Source organism: Panthera tigris, chromosome D3, assembly GCF_018350195.1.
Source record: "Panthera tigris isolate Pti1 chromosome D3, P.tigris_Pti1_mat1.1, whole genome shotgun sequence".
Taxonomy (NCBI): Eukaryota; Metazoa; Chordata; class Mammalia; order Carnivora; family Felidae; genus Panthera; species Panthera tigris.
The window spans coordinates 66,561,347-66,586,379 of record NC_056671.1 but is presented as its reverse complement, the minus strand read 5'-3'; the positions used below and the strand labels follow the sequence as shown (position 1 = coordinate 66,586,379).

The 25,033-nt window shown below is 53.0% G+C and overlaps 1 protein-coding gene across 9 annotated transcripts in view; it reads left to right on the top strand.

Annotated features, from left to right (window-relative positions):
* The first annotated feature begins 1,221 nt into the window (after positions 1–1,221).
* The window catches only part of ST8SIA5 (ST8 alpha-N-acetyl-neuraminide alpha-2,8-sialyltransferase 5), a 60,176-nt gene continuing 36,364 nt past the window's right edge, over positions 1,222–25,033 (top strand). For 5 of the 9 annotated variants that reach the window (XM_042962103.1, XM_042962109.1, XM_042962107.1 and 2 more), the window contains exons 1-3: positions 1,222–1,387; positions 18,248–18,355; positions 20,613–20,765. In XM_042962103.1, the coding sequence (XP_042818037.1) occupies positions 1,257–1,387; positions 18,248–18,355; positions 20,613–20,765 (392 nt within the window). In that variant the 5' untranslated portion in view covers positions 1,222–1,256. Of the gene's footprint in view, positions 1,388–18,247; positions 18,356–20,612; positions 20,766–25,033 lie in introns of those variants that run through there. The other 4 variants (XM_042962102.1, XM_042962104.1, XM_042962106.1 and 1 more) reach the window with 4 other exon arrangements.

Genomic DNA, 25,033 nt, shown 5'->3' with positions numbered 1-25,033 from the left:
TGTCGCCCAGCCCGCAGGGCGGGGTGTGATTGGGAAAAGAGGAGCGCATTTAGGGGCTTGGATTTCTGAAGAGGCACGACTCTGGCATTGCATTTCTGTTTATTTTCCCTGGCGTGCACTCTGAAGCACAGACCTTTCCAGACTTACTGACTTACTAAAGCTTCTGGCGACCGTGGTACCCTAAGGCGGCTGCCTGCCTGACCTAGGCTTTACGAGCGGTTCTAAGGATGAGACAGGGTCCCTGTGTCTTGGTAACAACAAGGTCTTTGACGACCGGCCGCGGGCTGCAGCCTGGGGGTGGGGCGGGGGGGTGGGGAGGGAGGAGGCCTGTGGCCGGGGTGTAGAGCCTCGGAATTTTCTCCCGGCAGGAGCTGAGTGCCCGGAGCGCAGGCGGCAGCCCCGCAGGCCATCAGCATGCAGGAGCCGCGCGCGCCGTCCTTGAAGGGCTGCCCGCTGACCTTGCTCCGCTTTCTCCGGAGAAATCTCCCGGGCGCGAGGACGCGGCCACCGCGGTGACTCAGTGCCCCTGCGCGCCGCAAGCAAATGCTCCCTTCCAGCATGCCCAGCTCCGCCGCGGCTTCCCCTTCCTGCCCTCTTTTTTAATTCCACGATTCAAACCCGGCGTTTTCCGCTCCACCCCTCCCCCTCTCCACCGCCCTCCCGTCATTCGCCAGACTGTCCGGGTGTTTTGTCCCCCACCTCCCATCTGCAGAACCGAAGGCCAACCTTCGCGCTCCCTCGCTGCGGGCCGGGAGTCGGACGGGGCCCGCCGGGGCAAGGAGCCGCGCTGGGCGGCCGCTACCCGAGCCCGGCGGGAGGGGGCGGTGCGCCGCGCTCTTGGGTGTCCGGGCGGACGGCGCGCGGGCCCCGCTCCCCATTGGTCGTCACCTCGGCGGGAGGGGCCGCCCCGGGCCCGGGGCACCTGGAGTCGCCTCTCCGCAGGGAAATCGGCGGCTGCCCGGCACGGGCGTCCAGAGGTAAAGGCGTCCGGAGGGAAGGCCCGGGGCTGCGGCCGAGCTCTCCGCGGCCAGCCCTGCCCTGCCCGCCGCCCTGGCGCCGGCCACGCTCGGATGCCCCCTGTGCCCGCCCCGCCGGGCGGAAACTTTGCCTGGCCACGTCCCCTGCCCGCCTAACAGCGCCGAGAGGCTCCCGGTCGGCGGCGCGCCCTCCGGGGCCGCGAAGCCCCGCGCGTGATTGCGGGGCCCGCCAGGCGCCCGGCGCCCGCCGCGCCCCGCCGTGCGCGAGCGGCCGCCAGGATGCGCTACGCCGACCCCTCGGCGAACCGGGATTTGTTGGGGAACCGAACTTTACTCTTCATCTTCATCTGCGCCTTCGCCTTGGTGACCTTGCTGCAACAGATCTTGTATGGCAGAAACTACATCAAGAGGTAAGAAAGTCTGAGCGCGGGCGGGGGGTGCACGGAGCCCGCGGGCGAACCCCCGGGTGGCGGCCACAGAGTCGGCCCGGGTGTCCCCGGGCTGAGTGACCGTGGCTCCTCACTTGGCTTCCAGCACTGCCGCGTTAGGTTTGGGTCGTGGCTCTCCGAAGCGCATCTCATCTCCCAGGGGGAGGAGAGCGCCTGCCCAGCGTGGGCCAGAGGGGTGCGACAACTTTGTTCTCTTGTGACAATGGGGGGCAGGTTGGAATTCCGAGCCGCCGAGCTGCCGATAAATCCATCTGAATGCCCCGAGGAGCCACGGGGTCAGATCGGAGTCGTCCACATCTACAGTGCCGTGGCCATTTGGTTGGAGGGGAGGCTCCCAGGAGCGGAGGGCTCAAAACCCAATAGGATCACCCCGTGAATCCTGAACTTTTGTGAGGGCTTCAAGGGGGAAAGCATTCCTCCTCCCCGCAGGAGTGCAGGGTAAGGTGGGGAGTGAGAGGTGGGCGGGACGGTGCCACAGGGATAGGGAATTTTAATCACCCAGTAACCGCTGGGTGTGTGAAACTCACAACCCGATCCCTTCTGAGACAAATTGTTCTTTCTCCACCTTACACGGAAGGTCAGAGCTGCGGCAGAAGTTAGCTCTCCCCTCGTTGGCTCGCTTCCCACCCCACCCCGTCCACGCGCGAACTCCCGTTCAGAGAAGGAGAGCAGTGGGAGGTGTCACGGCCTCAGTCGCTGTGTGTGCGAAATGCCAGCCGTTTCCTTCTGCTGGGGGGGGGGGGGTGGGAGACGCTTCGGGTTACTCTAGCTGGTTTCAGAGCTGCGGGAGAGCGCTGACCCTAGGATACTCCCACATCAGAGCCTCTTTTGGAAATAGCCTACCTCTCCTTCGGGCTGCAGGTCTTTCTTGGCTGCCGGTGCCTCCCCACGCTCGCTCACTGCCCCTCCCCCCAGGCCGATGGAAAACAAGAGGCCTCTCCAGCTGCATACACGTCTTGTCTTCTCCAGACTTCCAAATATTAAAACGGTTCTCTTTTCGTCGTTTGGGTTCCACATCAGTCACTTGTGCCTCTCGTTCGTGCCCCTGGTTTGGGTGAGGGTTGCTGCTGGGTTTCCTCCCAGAAGCAGGAAAGCCAGGCAGTTAGGCTATTTCCCCTTCCACGTCCCAGAGCTGGGGAGTCTGAGGTCCCTTGTCCAGGACGTTTGTGGACATTTGGCCTCTGCTCCTGACCTCCCCAGACAGCACTGTTGCCTGGTTAAAAGCAGCTGCTGAGCTTTGCATGGTGCTGGGGGCTTTGAAGGACAGTTTCAGAGTTTCCTGGCTTGCCCGGGTTTGCCTCCTCTTCCGGCCACAGCTGCCCCTGCAAGATAACCCTACACAAAGGCCGCTGGGCCCCAAACGGCCTCCACCTGCACTTGCGACGCAGCGGGGTGGCTCTGGGTTCCTGCACCCTGCTGGTACCTGCAGCACCACTGGGGCTGCTGGGATCCCTGCTGCCTTGTCAACAGTGGGAAAACATCAGCGCCCAGGGGAAACGCCAGCTCAACTACTAACTGGTTGCTCTGGCAAGCCCTCCCGGGTGTCGGTGTCGGGTCGGGGTGCTAGCTGCCTCCCATCCCTCCCTCACACAGAGATCCTGACTCCCTGAATCTCAGCTGCCACCTCCCAGGCTGCACTCCATCGACTTGGGCTCATCCAGTCAGGCAAACAGAACCTGCACACACCTGATCCTGGAAGGATGCTGTGAGGGTCTGTGAAGATGATTCCGCGGTCCTGGTGTTCAAGGGCTTTGAGGTCTCTTTGGGGAAACAAAAGGACCACAAAGGAGATAGATAAGTAGTCAGTGTTAATTAAATTGCCTGAGGAAGGAAGTTCCAGTGGACTGGAGTAGTTAGGGAAGACTGCCTGGAGGAGGTAGAAATTAAGCGGGCCCTTGAAGGAAACAGAAGATTTAGGTGGGTGTGTTCGGGGCGTGGGGGGGTGGGTGGGAAGGGGAAGTGCACATTCCAGAACTGAAGAGGGTGCGAGCAAAGGCGCCACACCCTTCTACATCTCCCGTGCCTGGACTACCCACCCACCTGTTTACCTGTCTTGTTTGTTACACATCTCATTGTGATGAACTGACCTGATGTGATTATTGGTCTGTGTCCTGTCTGGAAAACACTCCACACTTGAGTGTTCCCCAGACAGAGGTCTTGAGACAGCCTCATGAGAATCACTCACGGGGCCACTGAAATGCAGATTCTTGGGCTCAGAATCTGAGCCTCTGGGGATGGAGCCAGTACCTGCTTTTTTCATAGGCTCCCCAGCTGACTCGTAGCAAGCTCCCCCTGCCGCTCTAGATCCACAGTTCTCTGGGAGGAGAGGAGCGTTACCCCCAGGCAGTATCTGGGCACATTTTGGGTCGTCACACTGGGAGAGAGTGCTACTGGCACGTTAAGGGTAGGGGCCAGGGATGCTGCTAAAGATCTGACAGTGCATCACCTGCCTCCCGCAAGAAGGCATCGCCCAGCCCCAACTACCAGTGCTGAAGTGGAGAAACCCTGCTCTAGACTGAAAGCCCCAGGAGGCAGGGATTCTCTCTGTTTTGTTCCCACCTGCACCCTGAGCACCAAATATGGTTGCCTGGCACACAGTAAGCTCTCGATAAATACTGGATGGTGAAGAAATGATTGAAAGTGGTGTGTGTGCGCCCAGGGTAATCGGAAGACGCAGTGAAGAAGCGGGTCCAGCTGGTAGAAGGGGGAGTGTGGACAAGGAGGACCAGATGTAATGTTGGGCGAGAAGCTTCAGTAGGTGCTTTGTGGATTGGGAAGGACAGTTTGAACTTGGTTCATTCAGTTGTAGGGAGCCACATGGGGTCTTTGACTAGGGTAGTGATATGATAAAAGCCACTAGGAAGGGAGTTTATCTGGGCTTTGTAAAGAGAGGTTAGCAATGGGGAGAGACTGGGAGGCCATTGTCACAACCTGGTCAAAAGTGAGGAGAATCTGGTGTAGGGGCAGATCCCCTTTAGACCTCGGGGATTCCTGAAGGCTGCTGCCCTTTGCGTCTGTGCTGGGCTGGGTTGATGATGTATTCAGCAAAGCCTCCATTGTTAGCCACCTCACAAAGAGCTCACGGGCACAAAGGTGGCAGACTGTTTCCGTGGGAGTCAGGGACAGCTTTCACTAGAAGGGAGCGGGGGATGTGAGTCGATACGTGTTCTTTCTTTGGACGCCTGGCCTCTCCGTGTGCTGTGCAGTGGTCACTTCTGGGAGTTCCCAGTCAGGACTCTGGGGACCCATCTTGCAAACACTCTGGTGGTCAGGAGGGGAGAAGGGGGGCAGTGCAGAGGGCTCAGAGGGCATAGTGTCTCTAAGGAGACTCTGTGGATTGGGAAGAAACAACACGAGACACAACTGCGAAGTTTGTCCTTGATGTTCTTGGCTTCCTCGTGTCTGTTCTTAGTTGAACAAGTGCTTAGTGAAGATTTGCTGTATGCTAAACAGGGCACTAAATTCTGAGGACAGTGGTGTGCAAGACGAACACAGCCCAGGGGCTCTGGGGAGCGTGTAGTCTCTTGGGAAGACAGAAAGGCACATGATACACGCATAAGCCAAACTGGAGGTGTGAGCAAAGGACTCCAAAAATGAGTAGGGGGCCATAGTGGATCAGGATGCTTTCAAGGTACACGGAGGCATATGAAGGGAGTCTGAAAGGGAAATGACTATAGGCATAGGGGGAGGTGGAAGGAAGGGGGATGAAACCCAGCTTGGATAAGGACAGCAAAGTGCAGAGGGAAGCGAAGTAATTCTGCATAACTAGAATGTCACAGCTGTATGGTGGGGGGCGGGGTGCAAGGTGAGGCGGGCAGGGCTTGATTATGGAGAATCAAGTAGGAGATGTGTGAGAAAAGCATGTTTGGAGGAAGGAGGGTAACAGATTTGAGTCTGGATCTGTTAAGACACTGCAAGAGATCCACCTAGAGCAATCCTGCAGCTCCTTGGGAATGAGCTCCAGAACTGGGGCGGGGGTGGAGAGCCAGGCTAGCAATGGAGATGGTGCAGTCACCATCAAAATCAGCATTTTCCCACCCTTTATCATTGTTATCCACAGTAAGAAATAGGCCAGAGATCTCGAACACACATACACATCCATCTGAAACAAACATTTTGTGAAACAGTATTTGGCCTTATGATAAGAAATATGCTTTTGGGGCGCCTGGGTGGCTCAGTCGGTTAAGCGTCCGACTTCGGCTTGGGTCACGATCTCCCGGTTTGTGAGTTTAAGCCCCTCATCGGGCTCTGTGCTGACAGCTCAGAGCCTGGAGCCTGCTTCAGATGCTGTGTCTCCCTCTCTCTCTGTCCCTCCCCCACTCGTACTCTGTCTCTCAAAAATAAATAAACGTTAAAAATTAAAAAAAAAAAATGAAAGAAAGAAATACGCTTTGGGCGCCTGGGTGGCTTAGTTGGTTGAGCATCCAACTTCGGCTCAGGTCATGATCTCACAGTGAGTTGAAGCCCCACCTCGGGTCTCGCTGCTGTCAGCACAGAGCCTGCTTCTGATCCTCTGTCTCCCTCTCTCTGCCATCCCTCCGCTTGTGCTCTCTGTCTCTCAAAAATAAACAGTAAAAAAAAAAGAAAAGAAATATGCTTTAATATTTTTTGTTCCGCTTCACTTTAAAAAACAAATCCAGCCTTAAAAAGGACAGGAAATCTGATGCATGCTACAGCGTGGATGAATCTTGAAGACATTCTGCTAAAATAACCAGGCGCAAAATGACAAATATGGTATGTTTCCCCTACAGGAGGCACCTAGAGTAGTCAATTCATAGACACGGAAAAGTAGAATGGCGGTTGCTAGAGGCTAGAGGTGGGTGGCAATTAGTGTCTAATGGGTACAGAGTTTCAGTTTGGGAAGATGAAAAAGTTTCAGAGATGGAGGGGGGTGATGGTTACCCAACAGATTGGGTACACTTAATACCCTTGAACTGTAGACTTAAAAATGGTTATAATGGTAAATTTCTGTTGTGTATATTTTACCACAATCCAAAAGCTTAAAAAATTCCAGGGGCAAACCACCCACACGATCTTATAACCTGTTGGTTTGAAACCCTTCGTTGGAAAAACACTGGTCCCTGTGATGAGGTTGGATGAGGTCACCCGGGAGAGAACAGAATGAAAGATGATGAAGGTCGGGGCACAAAGGAGAGCCTTGAAGTGTGCCGGCACCTAAGGGTCTGGAGAGGAGAGCTGGCTCTGGAAACTGAGGCTGCATAGAGTAGAGGGGAACAGGTGTTAAGGAAACCAAGGGATACTGGTGCCAGGCAAGGAGCAGTCACCTGTGACACACACAGCAGAGGGATCAGGTAGGATACGGCCCACTTGGATTTGGGGAGGATAGGTCAAACAAAAGAAGGAGTTTCTAGAATCAGGGGCATGAGAATTGTACCCTCTTCCTTTAAGCCCTCCACTGCCTCCATGCTCCTTTGTTAGTGAAGCTTTTACTTCACATAAACTTGCATCCCTAGAGTGCTGGGGACTTCTAGGACTTACACCTTAACAGAGGGTCAGGGAAAGGGCAATAGTTGTTTTTGTTGTTGTCGTTGTTGTTTCTTTTTTAGGTAGAAAGAAAGGTCATTGCAGATTTTTGTACAATCTGGTCTCAACCTGCCTTTTTTTTTTCACTTTAATTTTTTAATTTTTATTTTTTTAAGGTTTATGTATTTTGAGAGAGAGAGAGAGGGAGGGAGAGAGAGAGAGAGAATGAGAATGCAAGTGAGCAGGGGAGGGGCAGAGAGAAAGGGAGAGAGAATCCCAAGCAGGCTCTGCATTGTCAGTGCAGAGCCAGACTTGGGACTGGATCCCATGAACCCTGGGATCGTGACCTGGACTGAAATCAAAAGTCAGACCCTTAACCGACTGAGCCACCAGGCACCCCATAAAAACATAATTTTAAAAATTATATTTTCTAAGCACTTGTAGCTAGTATATAGAAATAAATTTGATTTTTTTTTTGGTATACAGATTATATAATCAGCAACCTGGATAATGTATACATAATGACAATAATTTATCTGTAGAGTCTTCTGGAATTTCTACATAGACTTTTTCTCTTTTATCCCAACCCTATACCTTAATTAGTTTTCTTGTCTTATTGAATTGGCTAGGACCTTTGCTGTAATGTTCAATAAAAATGTCATAGTGAATATCCTGGCCTTAATCCTCATTTTTTTCTTCTTGTTAAACTTTGTTTTTAAATAGCTTTATCAAAATATAATTTGCCCACTTAAAGTGTACAGTTAAATGACTTGGGGTATAGTCACACCATTGTGCGCCCATCGCCGCCATCAATGTTAGAATATTTTCATTACCCCAAAAAGAAACCCAGGACTCCTTAACCATCATGACCGCTAGTACTCTCATCTCTCCCAGCTGTAGGGATATATACACACTCTAGCGTATCTCCTGTCTCTATAGGTTTGCCTCTTCTGGGCATTTTATACAAATGGCATCATATGCTATGTGTCCAATATGACTGTCCTCTTTCATTAAGCTTGATGTTTTCAAAGGTCATCCATGTTATAATATGCGTCAAGTACTTCATTTCTTTTTGTTTATCTTTTTGTTGCTCAATAGGATTCCGTTTATAAATAGGCCACATTTTGTCTGTTCTCCAGTGGTAGAGATTCGGTTCTTGTTTTTGCTGTTATGAATAATGCTGTGATGAGCATTTGTGTGCAGGTTTTTGTGTGGACATCCATTTCCATTTCTCTTGGGTATATACTGGCAAGCGCAATTGCTGGGTCATGTGGTAACGCTATGTTACGCCGTTTGAGGAATTGCCAGACTCCTTTCCAAAGTGGTTACACCATTTTATACTCCCTCCAAGCAGTGCATGAGCACTCCAATTTTTCCACAGTTTTTAAAACACTCATTATTGTCTATCCTTTTGGTCATAGCCATCTCAATGGGTTTGAAGCGGTATTTCGTTGTGGGTTTGATTTCGTATTTCCTTGATGACTAATGATGTGGAACAGACTTTCAAGTACTTCCTGGCCAATTGTATATTTTCTTTGGAGAAATGTCTATTCAGATCCGTTGCCCATTTTCAAATTGGATGAGTTGTCCTTTTATGATTGTGAGAGTTCTTTGTAGATTCTAAATATAAGTCCCTTATCAAATATATAATTTCTAAAACATTTCTCTCATTCTGGGGGTTCACTTTTTACTTTCTTTAAGCGTGAAAGTTTTTAATTCTGGTGAATTCTGATTCATGTATATGTATTTTGCTGTTGGTCTCTTGTGCTTTAGATACCATATCTAAGGAGTCACTGCCCACGCCCGCTGACCAGCGTCACAAAGAGTTACCCCTGTGTTTTCTTCTAAGAGTTTTATAATTTTAGCTCTTAGGTTGAAGTCTTTGCTCCACTTGAGTTTATTTTTGTGTATGGTGTGACCAAATCTAACCTTAAGGGGAATGATGGTTCAAGTGTCTGCAGTGAGTGTATCTGCTTAGTGTTTTGGTTTTGGTTTTGGTTTTTTTATAGATAAGCTCTAAGAGATTAAGACGACTCCGTTGTAGAATATGCCAACACATTTTGCTTACTTGTTTTATGGTATTCGGATATTCATTTTAGCAGATGAGTTTTCTACCTTTGTTGGGTGATATATAGGGTTTTTTTGCCTTCAATTTTTTGATGGGATAAATTCCATTAGTAGATGTTAAACTTACAATTTTAGGGATAAACCCAGCTTGTTGATAGTGTATTATTTATTTTCCATGACGTGAGATTTTGTTGAGTAAAATTTTTATTTAAGATATTGTATCTTATGTTATTGAATGCTGCTGGCGTGTAATTTTCGCTGATAATGCTGCCTTTGTCTTGTCTTAAAACCAGTCTTGTAAAAGGAGTTGGGGGATATTCCCTCTTCATTCTGTGGAATGATTTATGCAGGTTTGAGATCATCTGTTCTTTGAAAGCTTGGTAGAACTCACCTGCACAGCCATCCACACCTAATGTTTTCCTTGTGGGAAGGCCATAAGTTACTAATTCCATTCCTTTAATGGTTAAAGATGATTTGGGTTTTCTATTTTTTCCATCACACAGGAGCAGAGGTTGGGTCTACTTTGTCCTGCCTTTCGTGGAGAAAACTCCCCTATACGCTCTCTTCCCTCCAGCCTTGCTCTCTCCTGTGTCGGGAGGGTGCAGATCTGGGCTGCCTGCATGTGGCTGGTGCAGGCCTGAGACCTGAGGATATGAAACTGGGTCAAGAAAAAGCACAGCCTGACTCTGTGCTGTATCTGAAGTGTGTGTTTGAAGCCTCTCCTCGAGGAGCCACCCCTCCTTCTGTTCGGCTGCCCTGAGAAGCAGGCACAGCCCAGGAGATGGGACCATAGGGGCTGGAGGGTCTACCAAGGGGCTGGTTCTGGAGGGGAAGGGTGCCTAGTGGGGACCTGGTGGAGATGGACGGTCCCCCAGAGAGGAGAAGGATGCCGAGCTGACTGCCACCGGGGTGTGTGCTGTGCCCGCAGAATGACCTTATCGTTTCTCTGGTCAGAGCAATCTTGTCCCGAGCACCTGCTGCAGGGCTGGGACTCGGGTGAGGCAAGCCAGGCACCCAGGGGACAGAACTCACGGAGGCCTCCCTCTTCGGGGTCCACCCTGCCCTTGCACGAGCCTGGGATCAGGGGCTGCCTGCAATTTTGCACCCTGGGAGCCTTGCTTGCCTCACTGCAATCCCGTGCCTGACCTGCTGTGTGCCCATTCTGCTCTTGGCCGGGGTGTCAGCTCCCCGTCCCTTCCTCCAGGACCCCCAGAGGCACAGTGCTGTTCTCTCACTCTTCTCCCTACCCCTTTCTCTGGCCAGTTCTTTTCTTTTAGACATCTGTACTTTTTCAGGGAAATTTTACCTCTTAGAGGACTTGGCATCTCTTCTTTGACTTATCCAGGCCCACTCACTTCTCATCTAAGACCCTCTCATCCAAAACATCTCTAGTTTGGCCCTTCACCCTGTGTGTAAGGACCCCCGCCCCTTCCCCACCACACACAGGGGAAGGATTCATTAGCTAATGATATTATTAACATTCCTTAAGGGTTTATGAGCCAGGCTCTGACCTTAGGAGATAATCCTAAAGGAAGATTATTTCATTTAATCCTTACAGCAGTCCTGCTAAACAGAGACAGTCATCCTCATTTAATACTCAGAGAGGGTGAGTAACTTGTATGAGGTCACAAAGCTTGTAAGACCCTTAAAAGAGGTGGTTTTTTTTTTTTTAATTTTAATGTTTATTTATTTTTGATAGAGGGAGACACAGAATCTGAACCAGGCTCCAGACTCTGAGCTGTCAGCACAGAGCCCAACATGGGGCTCGAACTCACAAACCATGAGATCATGACTTGAGCCGAAGTCAGACACTTAACTGACTGAGCCACCCAGGTGCCCCTAAAAGAGATGTTTTACCCATCTCCCAATTCCCAGGACCCAGCACAGTGCCTGACATTGATCATTGAATGAATGGATACATACAAAGGGAACCTCTGAACTTTTCCTAAAAACAGACAAACGTCAACTAAATGTGCACTCAGCTTTGAATCAGGGGGAGGAGGGGATGTTACCGAAGAATTATTAGATATGATACATGTTCTTAAGGAACTTACAGCACACTTAAAGAGACAGACATGAAAAATATGTAAACCGTATAAATAAGCCTATAACTGTGTGGCATAGATGACAAATTTCGTAGGTTTCAAAGGTGAGAGCAGTTGGGATGATGAGTAGCCGGGTGGGACCTGATGTGGGCTTTGGAGAGCCAGTGCGCTCCAGGGGGGTGATTCAGGGGGCAGGCTGGGGTGTTGAGGCTGCAGGAGCAGGTGATGGAAACCACCGAAGGCTTTTGAATTTCTTTTATTCCCTAGTGCTCTGTGAGCCGGGGGGCCTCTGTGGTCTCTGCTGAGTCCTCTGCAGCGTGAGTGGATGGCCAAGAGGGCTGCTCTCTCTCTCCCGGCTCTGATGAGGTGGGCCGGCCCTTCCGGACAGAGGCTTGGGCCCAGCTTTGCCAATCCTGTTTGCAAGGGGCCCACGGGTCCTGCAGAGCCGCTGGATGGTGGGGGATGGAAACGAGGCTGGTAAACCAGGAGATGGCGTGTGGGACACCGCACAGCGAGGGTGCCAAGCTTATTGGGAGAATAAAATGCATCCGTGCTCACTCCAGCCTGAGAGTATATGCGACTTGTGCTGCTTCTGTTGAGTTTCTGAGCAAAGGAACCCAAGCCTCCGCCTCCAACCCCCCCCCCCCACCCCAGCTCACCATTCTTCCCCCTCCATTCTTCCCCAGCCCATCAGGCTGAGGATCAGTATTTCTGGGATCACTGCTGCTGTTTCCCCAGAAATAAACCACAACCTTCCAAAAGAAGGCTTAAAGGAGGCGGGACTCGCCTAGTGTTTTCTCTTTCTTCCCTGTCAGGCTGGGCTGCTGTCCTGACACAGACAGGTTCATGACTCTGGGTCCAGTGCATGTAGAGCTGACGTTCCCACAGCTCCCACCCAGTGCCCTCCAGCTGGTGGGGTGGGGGCATTCTGCACACCCAGTCTCACTCAGCCTCGCCTTGGGTTGGTTGATTAAGTGCTTGCCTTCTCGCTTCATTCGTTCATTCGTTCGTTCGTTCATTCATTCATTAGTTTGTTCGTTCATTCAGCAAGCGTAACTTCCGTGCCCTTTCTATACCAGACCTTTGGTGTCCAATATAATAGCCACTAGCCACGTGTGGCTGTGGAACACCGGAAATGAGACAGATCTAAACTAAGGTGTGTTGTGTGTAAGTATAAAATACACGCTAGATTTCAAAGACATAATATGAAAAAAGATGTAACATATCCCACTAATTTTTGAATTAATTATATGTTGAAATGACAATTTTTTGGTATATTAGATTAAATACAAATATATTGTTAAAATTAATTTCACTTTTTTTTTTTTTTTTTTTTTTTTACTTCGTAGAAACCTTTTTATTTTGAGAATTGTAGACTCACATACAGGTGTAAGAAATAGTCCGGAGAGAATCTGTATACCCTATTCCTATTTCTCCAGATGGTAACATCTTGCAAAATTATAGTACTGATGTCACAACCAGGAAATTAACATCGATACAATCCATCAACCTTATTCAGACTTCACTGGTTTTACACACCACTCATTTGTGTGTCCGTATGTAGTCACTTCTATGGAATTTTATTAGGTGTTTTTATTGTGGCTAGCAGAACATTCTAGATTATGCATGTGGCTCCTGGTGTATTTCTGTTGGATTGTTTGGCTTGAGTTTCTGGTTGTCGAGACGTAGCAAACAGGTTCCCTTTCAAGGAGCTCATAGGGGGAGAGGGACCAACTACTCATGGAAAGTTCACCAACTCTGTTACGTACTAAGGACCAAGTGGGCTGGGGTTCCAGGACAGAGAGACTCCTATGGCCTCAGTCCTTGTGGAAACCTGTGTCTTCAATGGATAAAGGAGACTTCCGGTTTGAAACAGGGTGGGGGCTCCAGTCCTCCCCACCTGGCTCCCTCTTCCTCACCCCCACCCTCCACCACGTCCCCTCCCTCCTTCCTCTGCAGAGTCTCACAGGGTACCCCAGTGCTCCACAGAGCCAAGCTTGGGAATCACTGGACAAGGCTGAGGATTTGAGGGGAGTCTTGAAGAAAGAGGAAGTTCTCGCCCTAGAGGATCAGAGAAGCAACCCTAGTCGGGTCTGGTGGAGCCTCTGTAACAAAGTACCACAAACAGGGCGGCTCCAACCGAAAGTTCTGGAGGCTGGAAGTCTACGATGAAGGTGTCAGCAGGGCTGGTTCCTTCTGCGAGCTGTGAGGGGGAACCCATTCCGTGCCTGTCCCGTAGCTTCTGCGGCTTTGCCTGTCATCTTTGGCCTTCCTCGGCTTATAGGGTCTCCCCCTTCATCTTCACATGGCGTCCCCCCCACCGCGTACGTGTCGCTGTCCGAATTTCCTTTTTTTATATGGGGGCCCACCCTACTCCAGTATGACCTCATCCTAATTTAACTAATACCGTCTGTGATTCCCAAGTAAGGTCACCTTCACCGGTAGTGGGGGTCAGGACTTCAACATACGAATTTCGGAGGGACGGATACAACCCGTAGCGGGAGCCAAGGCTGGTGCAGGAATGAAATGACTGGAGAAGTTCAGCCGGACGGGGTTCCCCAGGTTTGGGAGAAGAGGGTGGGCTGCTGACCCCGGAGACACGCGCACACACAGGATCTGGGACACGTCATCAGAGGGAAAAGACAGAATTAGTGGGAGCTCTCAGAGCGGTTGGACTAAATGCATGGATGAGTGTTTGACGGGACCCGCCCCCGATGTCTACATCACTCCGCTGCCTTCCAAGGAGCCAGGGGTCCCCACTCTGCTCACTGTGGTGTGCCATTTGGGCCCGGAGTGCCAGAGGACAGCAGGAAGGCTGTGTGTGTGCCCGCAGCTCCTCTCTCACCCCGTGCTCCACTTGCCGCAGCCCCTCTTGGAAGGGAGGTCTGGAACAGCGGCCCAGAGAACGCAGTGTTTGGATGTCGGCTGAGGGGCCCAGGCTCTTCCGTGGTCTGTAGATTGGGGGTGGCAAGGTGGCCTCAGGACTGTGCCTGGAGCTTGTCTGGTTTCACTCTCTCTGGACCCCTCCGCTGGCTGGATGTCTACATGTGCCCCTGCCCCTGCCCTAGCACTGTCAGTGCTCGGACAGCCCCAGGCCCTGGCCCAGCACCTCCTTAGCCAGAAGCCTCGGCAAAGCCACGGACGGCCGTTAAATCCAGGAGGCTCTATCTGCTCCCTGGGACCCTGGGTCCCAGGCCTGGGGGCTCTCAAGGAGACCTCTGCAGTGCCTCAGGGGAGGACAGTCCCCCACTCCTCGCTCCTCCCTCAGGAAGCTCCCACTACAACAGCTTTTCCGTTGCCCCAACTGGGTGAACCCTGGGGATGAATCCACTTCCCTTGCCCTCCTGAGGTTCTTCTGAGGGGGATGTTACCACCCGGCCCTTCACGGAGAAGTAGTGAGTCACTGGTGAGTCAGGAGCGGGGACAGGCGAGGGAGCACGGGGAACCTGGCAGTTAGGCCCATTAATCCCACTGAAAAGGCTTCCCAGCTGGCAGGCGTTTCCGCCCTGATCGGGGTGGGAAGGTCCAGGCACCTTCTCGGAGAGGCCTTTTCTGACCAGTTCCTTCTGTGGACCCGGAGCTGGGGGAGGCCTGGGGGGCCTTAGCGCTTGCAGACTCCTGGTGGCCCAGCTGAGCTCTTGGCTCCTCAGAAGATGACATTTGTCTCATCTCCCTCTCAGATGGTTTTGAGGGACCAGAAAGGTGGTGCTGTTTCTCTGAACGGATGCCCCATCACCTGCCACCTGCCCTGTCTCACGCGGGGTCACTCTTGCCAGCCCCAGGAGAAGCCATCACCTCCGGCCTCGGGGCCCCTGCAGGTGTTGGCGCTCTCCTGGAACATCCTTCCTCCGGACCCACCTGCTGCCTCATCACCCACTTCCTGTCCTGCCCCATATCGCCTTCTCAGAGACGCCCTGACCCGAAACTCCTTACCCCCTCGCCGCCCTTTATTTATTCCACGGCACCTTTCACCCTCTGACACACTGCACGTCGATGACCTGTTAGCTTATTGTCGTCGTATCCGTCTCTCTCTGGTCGAGATCCCTCCCTCTGGGGCAGGGCTTTGTTTTTATTTTGTTCATTGTTGAATCCGAGCCCCCAGCCTGGCAGGGCTGTTCGATAAACACAGAATAATATAATAAATATTTGGAATGTGTCTATGTATGTAATAAAATAAAAATAAGATAGCGTGAAGATAAAGGAAAGGTCTCCTCAGTCAGCTGTGAGGGACAACACAAGCGATTTGCTGGTTAATAATGGAAAACTGATTGTCCATTTCATTTCACAAACTTGGTGCGAAAGAGTTCATTTCCTTTTTTTTGTTGTTGTTTTTTTCTTTTAATTAAACCTTATCCAGGGGCGCCTGGGTGGCTCACCTGGTTGAGCGTCCGACTTCAGCTCAGGTCATAATCTCACAGTTCGTGAGTTCGAGCCCCGCACTGGGCTCGCTGCTGTCAGCGCAGAGCCCGCTCAGATCTTCTGTCTGCCTCTCTCTGACTCTCCCCTGCTCACATTCTCTCTGTCAAAAATGAATAAACATTTATTTCAAAAAAAGAAAAAGCCCACCTTATCCACCAGCTGGTGGGTAACTGAGTCTATCATCATGGAGGTGCCTTCCTTTTACCCCCCACCCCCACCCCAGGGTTTGTGCGGAACAAACAGTTGGGGGCTCCCTAGCCACCCCAGCCTCGATCAGTCTGCGCACTGCTTTCTGGAGGCTTTTGGAGCCCTAGGTGCAGCTTCCTGGGGTGCCCCAAGCAGTGGGCTTTCTGAGGCCCTGCTGTCTGTCTAGAGGGGGATGTGGTGGGGAAACCCCGGGCCACCATAGCAGGCCTCCTGGACTTGAAGCATCTTCTGCCAGCCACTCCTCCTAGACCTGGGGGACCCCCTCCCCTCCTGGTGCCAGCTCAGTTTCTTCAGGGGGCTGGGAAGCTTTCAGCCTTCACAACCCACATGGCCCTGAAGTAAGAGGATAAAAAAGCCCAGCTCCCTTCTTGGAGCGGGGGAGGGAATAAATAATTCAACAGATTATCCTCCCACGAAAATTACATACTGATGTTTTCTGAATGACTTTCTTCTTTTATGGTTTTTTTTTTTTTTCACATAGAGCCAACTCAAGGTTACCCTTGCAATAATAGCAGGTCAGGCATGTGGATTCCTACCGCACGCTCCATCAGTGGGCGAGTGGGCTGGAAGAGGGTAGTCATGGGCTCCGGAAGGGAAGGGTGCTCCCCTGGGCTCCCTGGAGGGGGTGCTGTTGTGGCAGTGAACTTGTGCAAAAGGTTGAGGGGGCTGACCCAGCCCCCGGGACGGAAGACCCTAACGCGTGCTGTGTGCAGCTGGCTCCCGGGACGGGATCCAGAACGTCGGTGGCACAAGGACTAGACTGAGAGTCGGGACTCCTGAGTTCCAGGTCTAGCTTTGCCACCCGCTGGCTGAGAGGTAATTTCTCACCCAGTGCCTCAGTTTCCTCAGCTGTGATGGATGATGCACACTGTCTCCCTTATGCACAGGGGCTTCTGGCGGGGGGTCCCCCAGACGGCATCCAGCATGCAACATGGCATATTTGGTCCGCACAGTGTTTCCACCTTGAATTCATGGGCGGCACTTAAATATTGGGGCGCCCTAGACTCCCAAGGAGGGAGCAGGGTGGGCATGGAGGAGACAGCTTAACTCTGTGATACTCTGGTCCGGGGCTCTGGAGACATCCGAGACAGCTCCCCTCGCCTGAAAGATGGGAACAGAATTCTGAAGACTTGCCGAAGGTCAGCGGGCTCATTAGTGGCCGATCCAGGTTGACCAGACGGCAGCTCAGACAACCATCGCTGTCCTGTTCCTGTAGCTTAGAGGCTATGTATTTTAAGGGTTTTTATTAAAAATTTTGTTTCTTCTTTCATTTATCTCTTTTCCCCTGAGTCTGCCCCCTTTTTGCTGTTTGTTTTGTTCTCTGACTTTGAAGTTCAAGCTTTTCTCACACCGCCTGTTCATATTTAAGGGCAAGCCAGTCTCCAGAAGGTTCATTGGAGCCCTGTGAGGAGGGCATTGTCTTGGGACAGTGGTTCTCAGCTGGGAGGATTTTGCCTTGGCGGCGCGGGAGACATTTGTGATCGTCCCAACGGGAGGGTGGAAGATGAGGTGCTCCTGGAATCTAGAGGGTAGACACTGGGGGTGCAGCTCAGCCCCCCCACAATGTACAGGACAGTCCCACACCACAGAATGACCCAGCCCCAAATGACAGCAGCACCAGGTTGAGAGGCCCTGTGCTAGGGCGATCGGGTGACCCAAGCCCTATTTTTCCATGCCCCCCCCCCTCCTTTTTTGACCTGGTCTGGTTCCCTCCGCAAACCCACCGTAGCCACCGGTGAGGCGGGGTGTCGGGCAGGTGGGTTTCAGATTAGCTTGTCCGTGAATGAGGAGAACTGAGGCACTTCCGTGGGTCAGCTCCCCGCGGCGCGGCCTCCTGACAGCCATGGGGTGGGCAGGCTGATGCCACAGCGTCCATGGGCGCCTCATATGAACCTAGGTCCCCGGCCTTTCAGCCCCATTCCGCGCTCTTGCCTTCAGGGGCCCCGGTCCCCCGGTTTCAGAGCCTTCTTGAGTTGTGCACGGGGAAGAGATGCGCTCCTCATAAACGGGGCTCCACTCTCTCAGGTCTGAGGGAGTTAGTTACCCATCTGCTTTCATCTTGCGCGGTGCTGCGGCTGGCCTCTCCTGTCACCTCTCCATGCTCGCGGCCTTGTCCGTTCCTTTGCTATCATTTCAGTCAGGGTTGGGCAGGCAGCGGAAATAACCAGGTGTGTTGACCAGGAGAGCCAGACTTCATTAAAAGCTTTGCAGCGTGCCTGACCCCTGAGGACGGCAAAGTGCTGGCAGGCGGGAGCTCTTCTGGTAGAAGTCTCTAGAAGGTGGGGGTGGAGGGACGCACCACACAGGAGGTAGGAGAGCTCTATGACCTTGACCTCGCCAAGGCTCAGTTTCCCTGTGTATCCAGCACGTAACCTCAGCTCTGCAGGCAGAGGTGAAGGGGGGGGGGGTGCTGGATGTAAGTGAGCACAGCTGTGGTTTGTTACCGTCAGTCATCCTCGTGGGTAGACGTCACCTCTGTCTCCAGCGAGTGCGTGATCAAGGTGATGTGTCACTTGGTACAACAGAAAGTGGCTCTGTGGTAGATGGGTTTAACCCGGCATGTGGGCCTTGAGTACCGACTGCCTCGTTTTCTTGCCAGAAGCCTCCAGTTTGGTTGGCAGAGTGGCGACCAGCTGGCCAATTGGACGGGGCTCTTTAATGTCACGGACGACCCGGCAGTGCAGAGCGGCAGTGACTCCAGCTCCAGGTACAGACCCCCGGCGAGTGACCAGGGAGGGGGGAACCCATCCTGAGGTGACCTCGTAGCCCCTGCCCCATGCTCCGCCCCAGAGCTACCCTCAGGGAAGAAGCAGGTCCTAAGCTTACTGCCTTTTGGCATCGGCCTTGTCTCCTTTGCCGTGAGGGGTGAGGGCTAGACCCAACCACAAGGTAGGGACTCACTGGCCCCTCTCTGACTGGAGCTGGAAGGGGTGCGGAGTCTGGGTCTCGAGCTTTCATTTGAGGTGGGGGCTTCGGCTCCATCCCTGCCACAAGGATTTCCGATGTCGGCCTGCAAGAGTGGGCAGGTGTGCGGGTGGCCTCAGGGCTGGGTGTTGGGCGTGGCTTTGGGTCCTCTGACATCCCACTGGGCAGGCGTTTCCTACTGTGCCCCCAGGCGGGGCTGACCTTGACTGGGGAAGAGCCATTCCCATCAAGATGGTGCTGACATTTGACATTCATACGGTCACATGGATATTTCTACTTGCTCTGCTGCCGTGTTTGGAGTTCAATCAGTAATGAAGGGCACTCTGTACATTCCAGAGTTCAGTGTTTGTTGAATGAAGGAAAATACAGTATCCTCAGGTGGGGCACGCTCATGGCAGGGAAGGCGAGGCGTCGTGGGGAATTCTTCCAGACTGGCAGAACTCTCTCTGCTCAGAGCTGGGTGTGGCTGGAACCCGCCAGCTAAGGGTTTCCAGGGGCCAATTAAGTCGTTTGGTCCCTTAATTTTTGCATTTCTAAGTGTGTGCTAACTCTCGGGTCTGTTTCCCTGGAAAGAGGCCTGAGTTTTGTTGTTCATTTTGACATCAGAACATTAACATCATGTTAATTAACATTTGACATCAGAGGAGAAGTAGTGTGTTTTTCAGGGACAACACCCCCCCGCCCCCGCAATATGTGTGATTTTGTTCAATGCTCTGAAAAAGTAAAGAAGGGGTGCCAGTGTCAGAAAAACATCAGTCGGGGCAGTGCCCACAGACAGGCCTTAGGACATGGGGTAGCCTCGGGGACCTGGTCTTATCCTGGCCTTTACGAGTACAGTTCTTTCCATATATGAGTGGTAGGAGCCCTGGCCGGCTGCTGGGCCCCTGGGCTGTCACCCGGTGAGAGCAGGGAGTCCAGACTTGCCCCTTCCAAGCACTGAGTCCCCAGTGTTGGTCTTTCCGTTTCCTTTCGTGACTCGCTCGTCTGGATGGGGGGCGGTCTAGGTGTCCGCCTTCCTGGGAAGGACTCTGAAGAACCCCCTGGGAGAGGTTTGGCTGGAAGGTGCCAATGAACTGAGCTAGATGGCACAGGCATTTCCGGGGGGAGGGGAGACTCCAGCAAGAGTTCTGTTTCCTCCTTTTCCGGTTGCTTGTAACAGCCTTTCTCTCTCCTCCTTTCTCTGCATTTTGTTGCTAATTTCTCTGCCTCCCTGCCCCACCTCCTCTCCCCTCCCTTTCTTCCTGCCACACTTTCTCGGTCCCCATGTCCTGCTTCCCTCCCACCTCCTTTCTTAACTACTCCCCCTCCCAGTGACCCAGGCCAGCCTCCCCTCCCCTTTCACCCAGGATCCCCCAGGGTCAGGGTCACTGCTGGCCTCTTCCATTTGGCTTTGGAACTAAGGCACCCTTTGTTCCACATCCTCCCCAGCTAGCTGAGTTGATTTCCTCCTGGAGGGCTGCCATTTGACCCAGAGCCCCCTTGGTCATGGAATAAATGTGATGACCGCGCATCCCCACTTCTTCTGGGACAATCCCAGGGTCAGATCCCAATTTCTGGTTGACCCCGCAGAGTAGCTACTACATATGCGAGAAACCACAATACGTACAGTTCCCATGTGTCGGAAATAATGGTTAATGTAATTAGAACCGGACTATACGTTGGCGCTTCTGCCCTTCTGCCATCCTTCAAATTGGTAGGACAGCTCTTGGCAGGAGATTTGCAGGGCTTGGGGAGGGAGCTCACGCTGCTGTGGAAAGTGCTCTTCCGGGTGAAAACACATCACCGCAGTGAACAGCCCCACGCATGGAACGTGTGCTGTGCCTCGTGGTATTATTCACCTAGTGAGTAATTCAGTGCGTATGCCATATTTTGCTCGCTATAGTTGTGTGGTGTGTCTGAGTGTGGCGAAGTGTGTTATTTATTATTAACATGGTCGGAAGGGAAAGTCAGGAGTTACCATATATAACCAGAGGACAAGAAGAGGCAAAAAAAAAAAAAAAAAAAAAAGTGAATGACTCATAAATTGTATATTCAACCAGGAGCCCAGGAGAAGGAGCAGGTCCAAGCGATCGGTCTGGAAAGCTCCAAATAAGACCACACAGAAAACCCGGGCCAGATAGAGCTCCTAATGGCTGCGGTCAGGTGTTGTCCAAGGAGAAGACCGGGGAAGGCCGGGCCGAATTGGAAAGTGTGTGAGTCGTAAAATATACATCGACATATAGCTTTATTAATTCAAGTGCAGGTCTAAAAGTGTCCAATAGGAGTCCTTAGGGGAACTGCTTTAGGGAGCCGATAGGGATAATTTTTAATCAGCAAATGCTGCTATGTAAGTGGGGTGCTTTGAACAAGCAGGAAGATCTTAGAAGACAGTTCTCATCACGTTCCAGTTACGTGTTTATGTTTCTGTCTCCCTCACTAGACAGAGATTGTGCTTCTCCACCTCTGAATTCTCAGCAGCCAGTGTGTAAGTGGAAAGGGCTCAGTAAACATTAGTTGAATTACGAAATGAATTAAGCAGGCACGTAGTCAAGGCTATTGGTAAAAAAGCACACTTAGATGTCAGTGTGGCCGAATTCTCCCTTAGAGATCTATTCCTTTGAATCAGTCTGTCTCTGGTACTGGCTTTGAAAATTAATCCCCAGAGGGGCCGCATTTTGAATCACAAACTCGTTCACAGTGTGGAATGATCTGAGGAGAGCAGGTGGTAGGGAAGTCTGGGCATTCTGGGCAGCCGGGTGGGGAAAGGGAGGCTGTGGGAGGGGGAGAGGGACGGCTAAGAAGTAGAGAAGGCAGGGAAGGCAGGTTGTGTACTTGTGCAGTAACTGACTGAGAAGCCCTCCCAAACACCTCCCACAGAGCATCGTGGCAATTGTGGAACGCGGATGAGGGAGAGCTCTTGTCCTCCATGGCCAGCTCAGTGCTTTGAGCCACCTCGCCCGGCCCAGCCGCCGGCCTTCCCCGTGACCACCCAGAGGGCCGGGGAGGCAGCAGCGCCGTTGGCGGTCACGGTCCTGCAGGGTGGGCAGTTTTGCTTCCACTGCCTCCTGGTGTCCCAGGGAAAGGACCGGGTCAGAGGGGCTGAGGGCCGCTGGGGCAGGAGTCAGTCCTACAGGTGCTGACTGTCAGCCAGGCCTTCGGCCGCAGCATTAAAGGGCTTGGCTCAGCTGCTGCCAGCTGGACCCCAGCCCCACATCAATTCCTTATCATCCTGCCAGTATCCACCTCCCACTCACCTCCTCCTTGAAGCTTTCCTGGATAGCCTCTCTATATTCTATAAGAAGTATCTGCACAGAGGAATGCTTCTATCATTTCACGCCAGAGAACTCTCCAGCAAGTGTACGTACACAGTTCCGTGTTTGTTCAGGTATCCCCCAGATCCCAAGAACTGTGCGTGCATCTCCAGGGCCCTCCGGACCCCCCAGCTTCAGACACAGCCCACAGGTGCCCTGACTGGCCGGCCTCATCCGCCCTTCTCCTGGCCCTCCTGGTCCGGGTGGTACGGCAAGAGCCGGTGTGCAAAGACGACTCCAGGAACTTTTCCCTCTGATGTCTAGAGCAGAGCTGGCCCCAGGCCACTGCCCATCCAAGCTGCCCGTTCCTGGGACAGCATTCTTCCTGTGCTGCTGGGCTTCCAGGTTGGGGTGCAGGGGACTTCCCAAGTGGTGGTGGGGGGGGGGGGTAGCACCAGCCACGGGACGAAAGGGCAAAAGCCCCCAAACTGACACGACGAGAGACTCTGTTCCACAGAAGAGCGAGCCAGCTGAGTGCCCAGGGCCCGGGCCGGAGCCCTTCGCTCTGGGGTGAGGTCTGTGTGCGTGTCCAGCACGGCCTCTGCCGTCCAGGGTTTGGGGTTGTCATTTTTCAGAGCTGGCATTCAATTTTGCATTGTGTTATGCTGTATTCGGCTATTCCCTAATTGTTTCAAGACAGTGTGTAATCAGGTACTATATTTGTGTGGCACGGATGGTGGGTGTGCCAAGAGCTCAGTGTGGAAGTCAGAGGTGCTTCCGTGGGGGGCAGAATCGGGCTTGTATCCTGACGGGCGATGCCCACGGCCAAGTGCTCCGGGGGCTGACGGGGTGCCCGGCGCTGTGCTGGGCGCCTGCCCCCCATCCTGCATTTCATCCCCCTCTCCCGTGTGTGAGGTGGGTACTGTCATTGCCCTCATTTTACAGATGAGGAAACCGAGGCCCTGCAAGTGATGGGGGATGGAGCTGGTCACACCATGTGCCGTGTGACTCCAGACTCCCCGGACTGACAGCCCGTGCTAGACGGAGGGATTGTTCTTTCTGGACTGTGGACAGGTCAACCCGGGTAGGGTCGGGTGTTCGGGTACCTCTCTAGGGTCTCTCAACCGCCCCCCCTCCCCGCCATCTCTCTGCCGTCTTTTATCCTCTGTGTCTTTCCCCCACCCCCTTTGTGGTTAGTGCTTTCTTGACTGCTACCCCTGACAAATGCTTCCTTCTACCTGCTCCTGGAGGCTCCACATTTCAAAGAGGAGCCCTTGGGGACAAGATTAGCCCGAGGGAGGGGTGCCTAGGTGGCTCAGTCGGTTAAGCATCTGACTTCGGCTCAGGTCATGATCTCGCGGTCCGTGGGTTCGAGCCCCACGTTGGGCTCTGTGCTGACAGCTCAGAGCCCGGAGCCTGTTTCAGATTCTGTGTCTCCCTCTTTCTCTGACCCTCCCCTGTTCATGCTCTGTCTCTCTCTGTCTCAAAAATAAATAAACGTTAAAAAAAAAAAAATTTAAGATTAGCCCGAGGGAAAGAATGTTCGTGCACTGCGCCCTACACACCTGACTCGTGAGTGCAGTCTGGTTTAGCATCAGCCTTTCCGGTCAATTGTTAAGGCTGTGAGAAAGGACAAAAAAATAAATAAAAAGAGGGCCGGAGTTCTCTCGGGCTCCATCCAGCTGGGAAGAATTTGGGGAATCAGGTTTGGCAGAATGTTCTGGGCTGGGTGCTGGAAAAGCAAAACAAAGATGGTGCAGCTTCCGCATCGCCTCCCACGTACCTGATGTGGACCTCTAGTGGCCAACAGGCAGGAGGCTGTCCGTGGAGGCCAGGTCGTTGGCGTCCTGGGACTCATCAAGAGGTGGTGTCCCGTGTGGTAAAGTCCCCCTGGCCCTCGAGCTTTGTGGCCCTTGGTTGAGTCTGAATTGAGTCTCCTGGGCAAATGACCACTTGGGTGCATGGGTCTGTGCCCCACTTCCCTCATCCGTTGAACTGTCACCTTGTTCAGGCACTAGTGGTGGGGTCCCCTGAGAGGACCTTCTGGGTAGATCCGGGCCCCAGCTTCATCCTGACTCATGGCTGAGTATGAGGACTTTCTCTCTGAGCCTTGTGTCCAGATCAGATGATCAAAGGTGCCTGCCAGGGCCTCCCCCAGGTCTGCTCCCAGAATGGCAAGTAAAAGGGGAGTGGGGTCAGGCTGGAGGACCAAGCATGCACCCGTGATCAGCAGTTTAGGGGGCTCCCGGATAGGAAGGCGCCCGAGGCCGTCCCAGTTTCGCACTCCACGTAGCCATGCACACGGCCTGCACCTGCTAGGTTGATAGCCGTAAAGACTGTGCTGGGGCGGGGGTGATGGGGCGATGGGGCTCACAGAGGCTGTCCTCCCGTCGCAGGCCTCCTTGTACAGATGTAAACCTTCCCCCCCTCACCCTCCACCGGGGCTCCTACAGAGCACTCGGGTCTCTTCCTTCTTCCTCTGGCGGGTCCCTCACACGCAACTGACTGTCCCTCCCAGTTCTGCAGGCTGGTTGTTCGAGATCAGGAGGAGAGCACAGTTCAGGGTCAGATGCGAGCCCACCCTGCCTTGCACACCTTCATCTTCTTGCCGTGCCCTCGCCTGGTGGGAAGAGGGTGAGAGAGCTCTCTAGGGTCCCTTTTATAAAGGCACTGATCCCATGCGTGAGAGCTGCGCCCTCATGACCTAATGGCCCTCTAGTGACCCCGCCTCCTAATGCCATCACATTGGGGGGTTAGGTTTCAGCACGTGAGTTTGGGGGGGCACACACCTTCAGCCCGTGGCACTCACTCTGCTCGTCACGCAGACTCCCGCGGTGACCGTGTCTAGCACCTCCCACTTCTGTCCTCACCTCAAGCCATGCCAGTGGGGCATCTGCCTCCCGGCTCCCCTGAATCTGCGCCGGTCAAGGTCACTGATGACCGTCTGGTTGCTAGGGCAGCAGGACCTCATCCATCCTCCTCTTCCTTGGCCTCCATTAGCTCTGGACAGAGCCGACCCTTCTGTCCTGGAAATGTTCTCTGCTCTTGACTTCTGTGGCATTGGGCGTTCTGGGTTTTCCTTGTTCCCACAGACTTCCCTTCTCAGTCTCCTTCCGTGGCCCCTTCTCCCCTGCCACCATCTGAATGTCGGAGCTGACTGCACGTGCCCCTCTGTGCTCTGCCCTCCTCTGAGATCTCACTTCGTCCTTTGTGCCTTGACTCTGGAACAT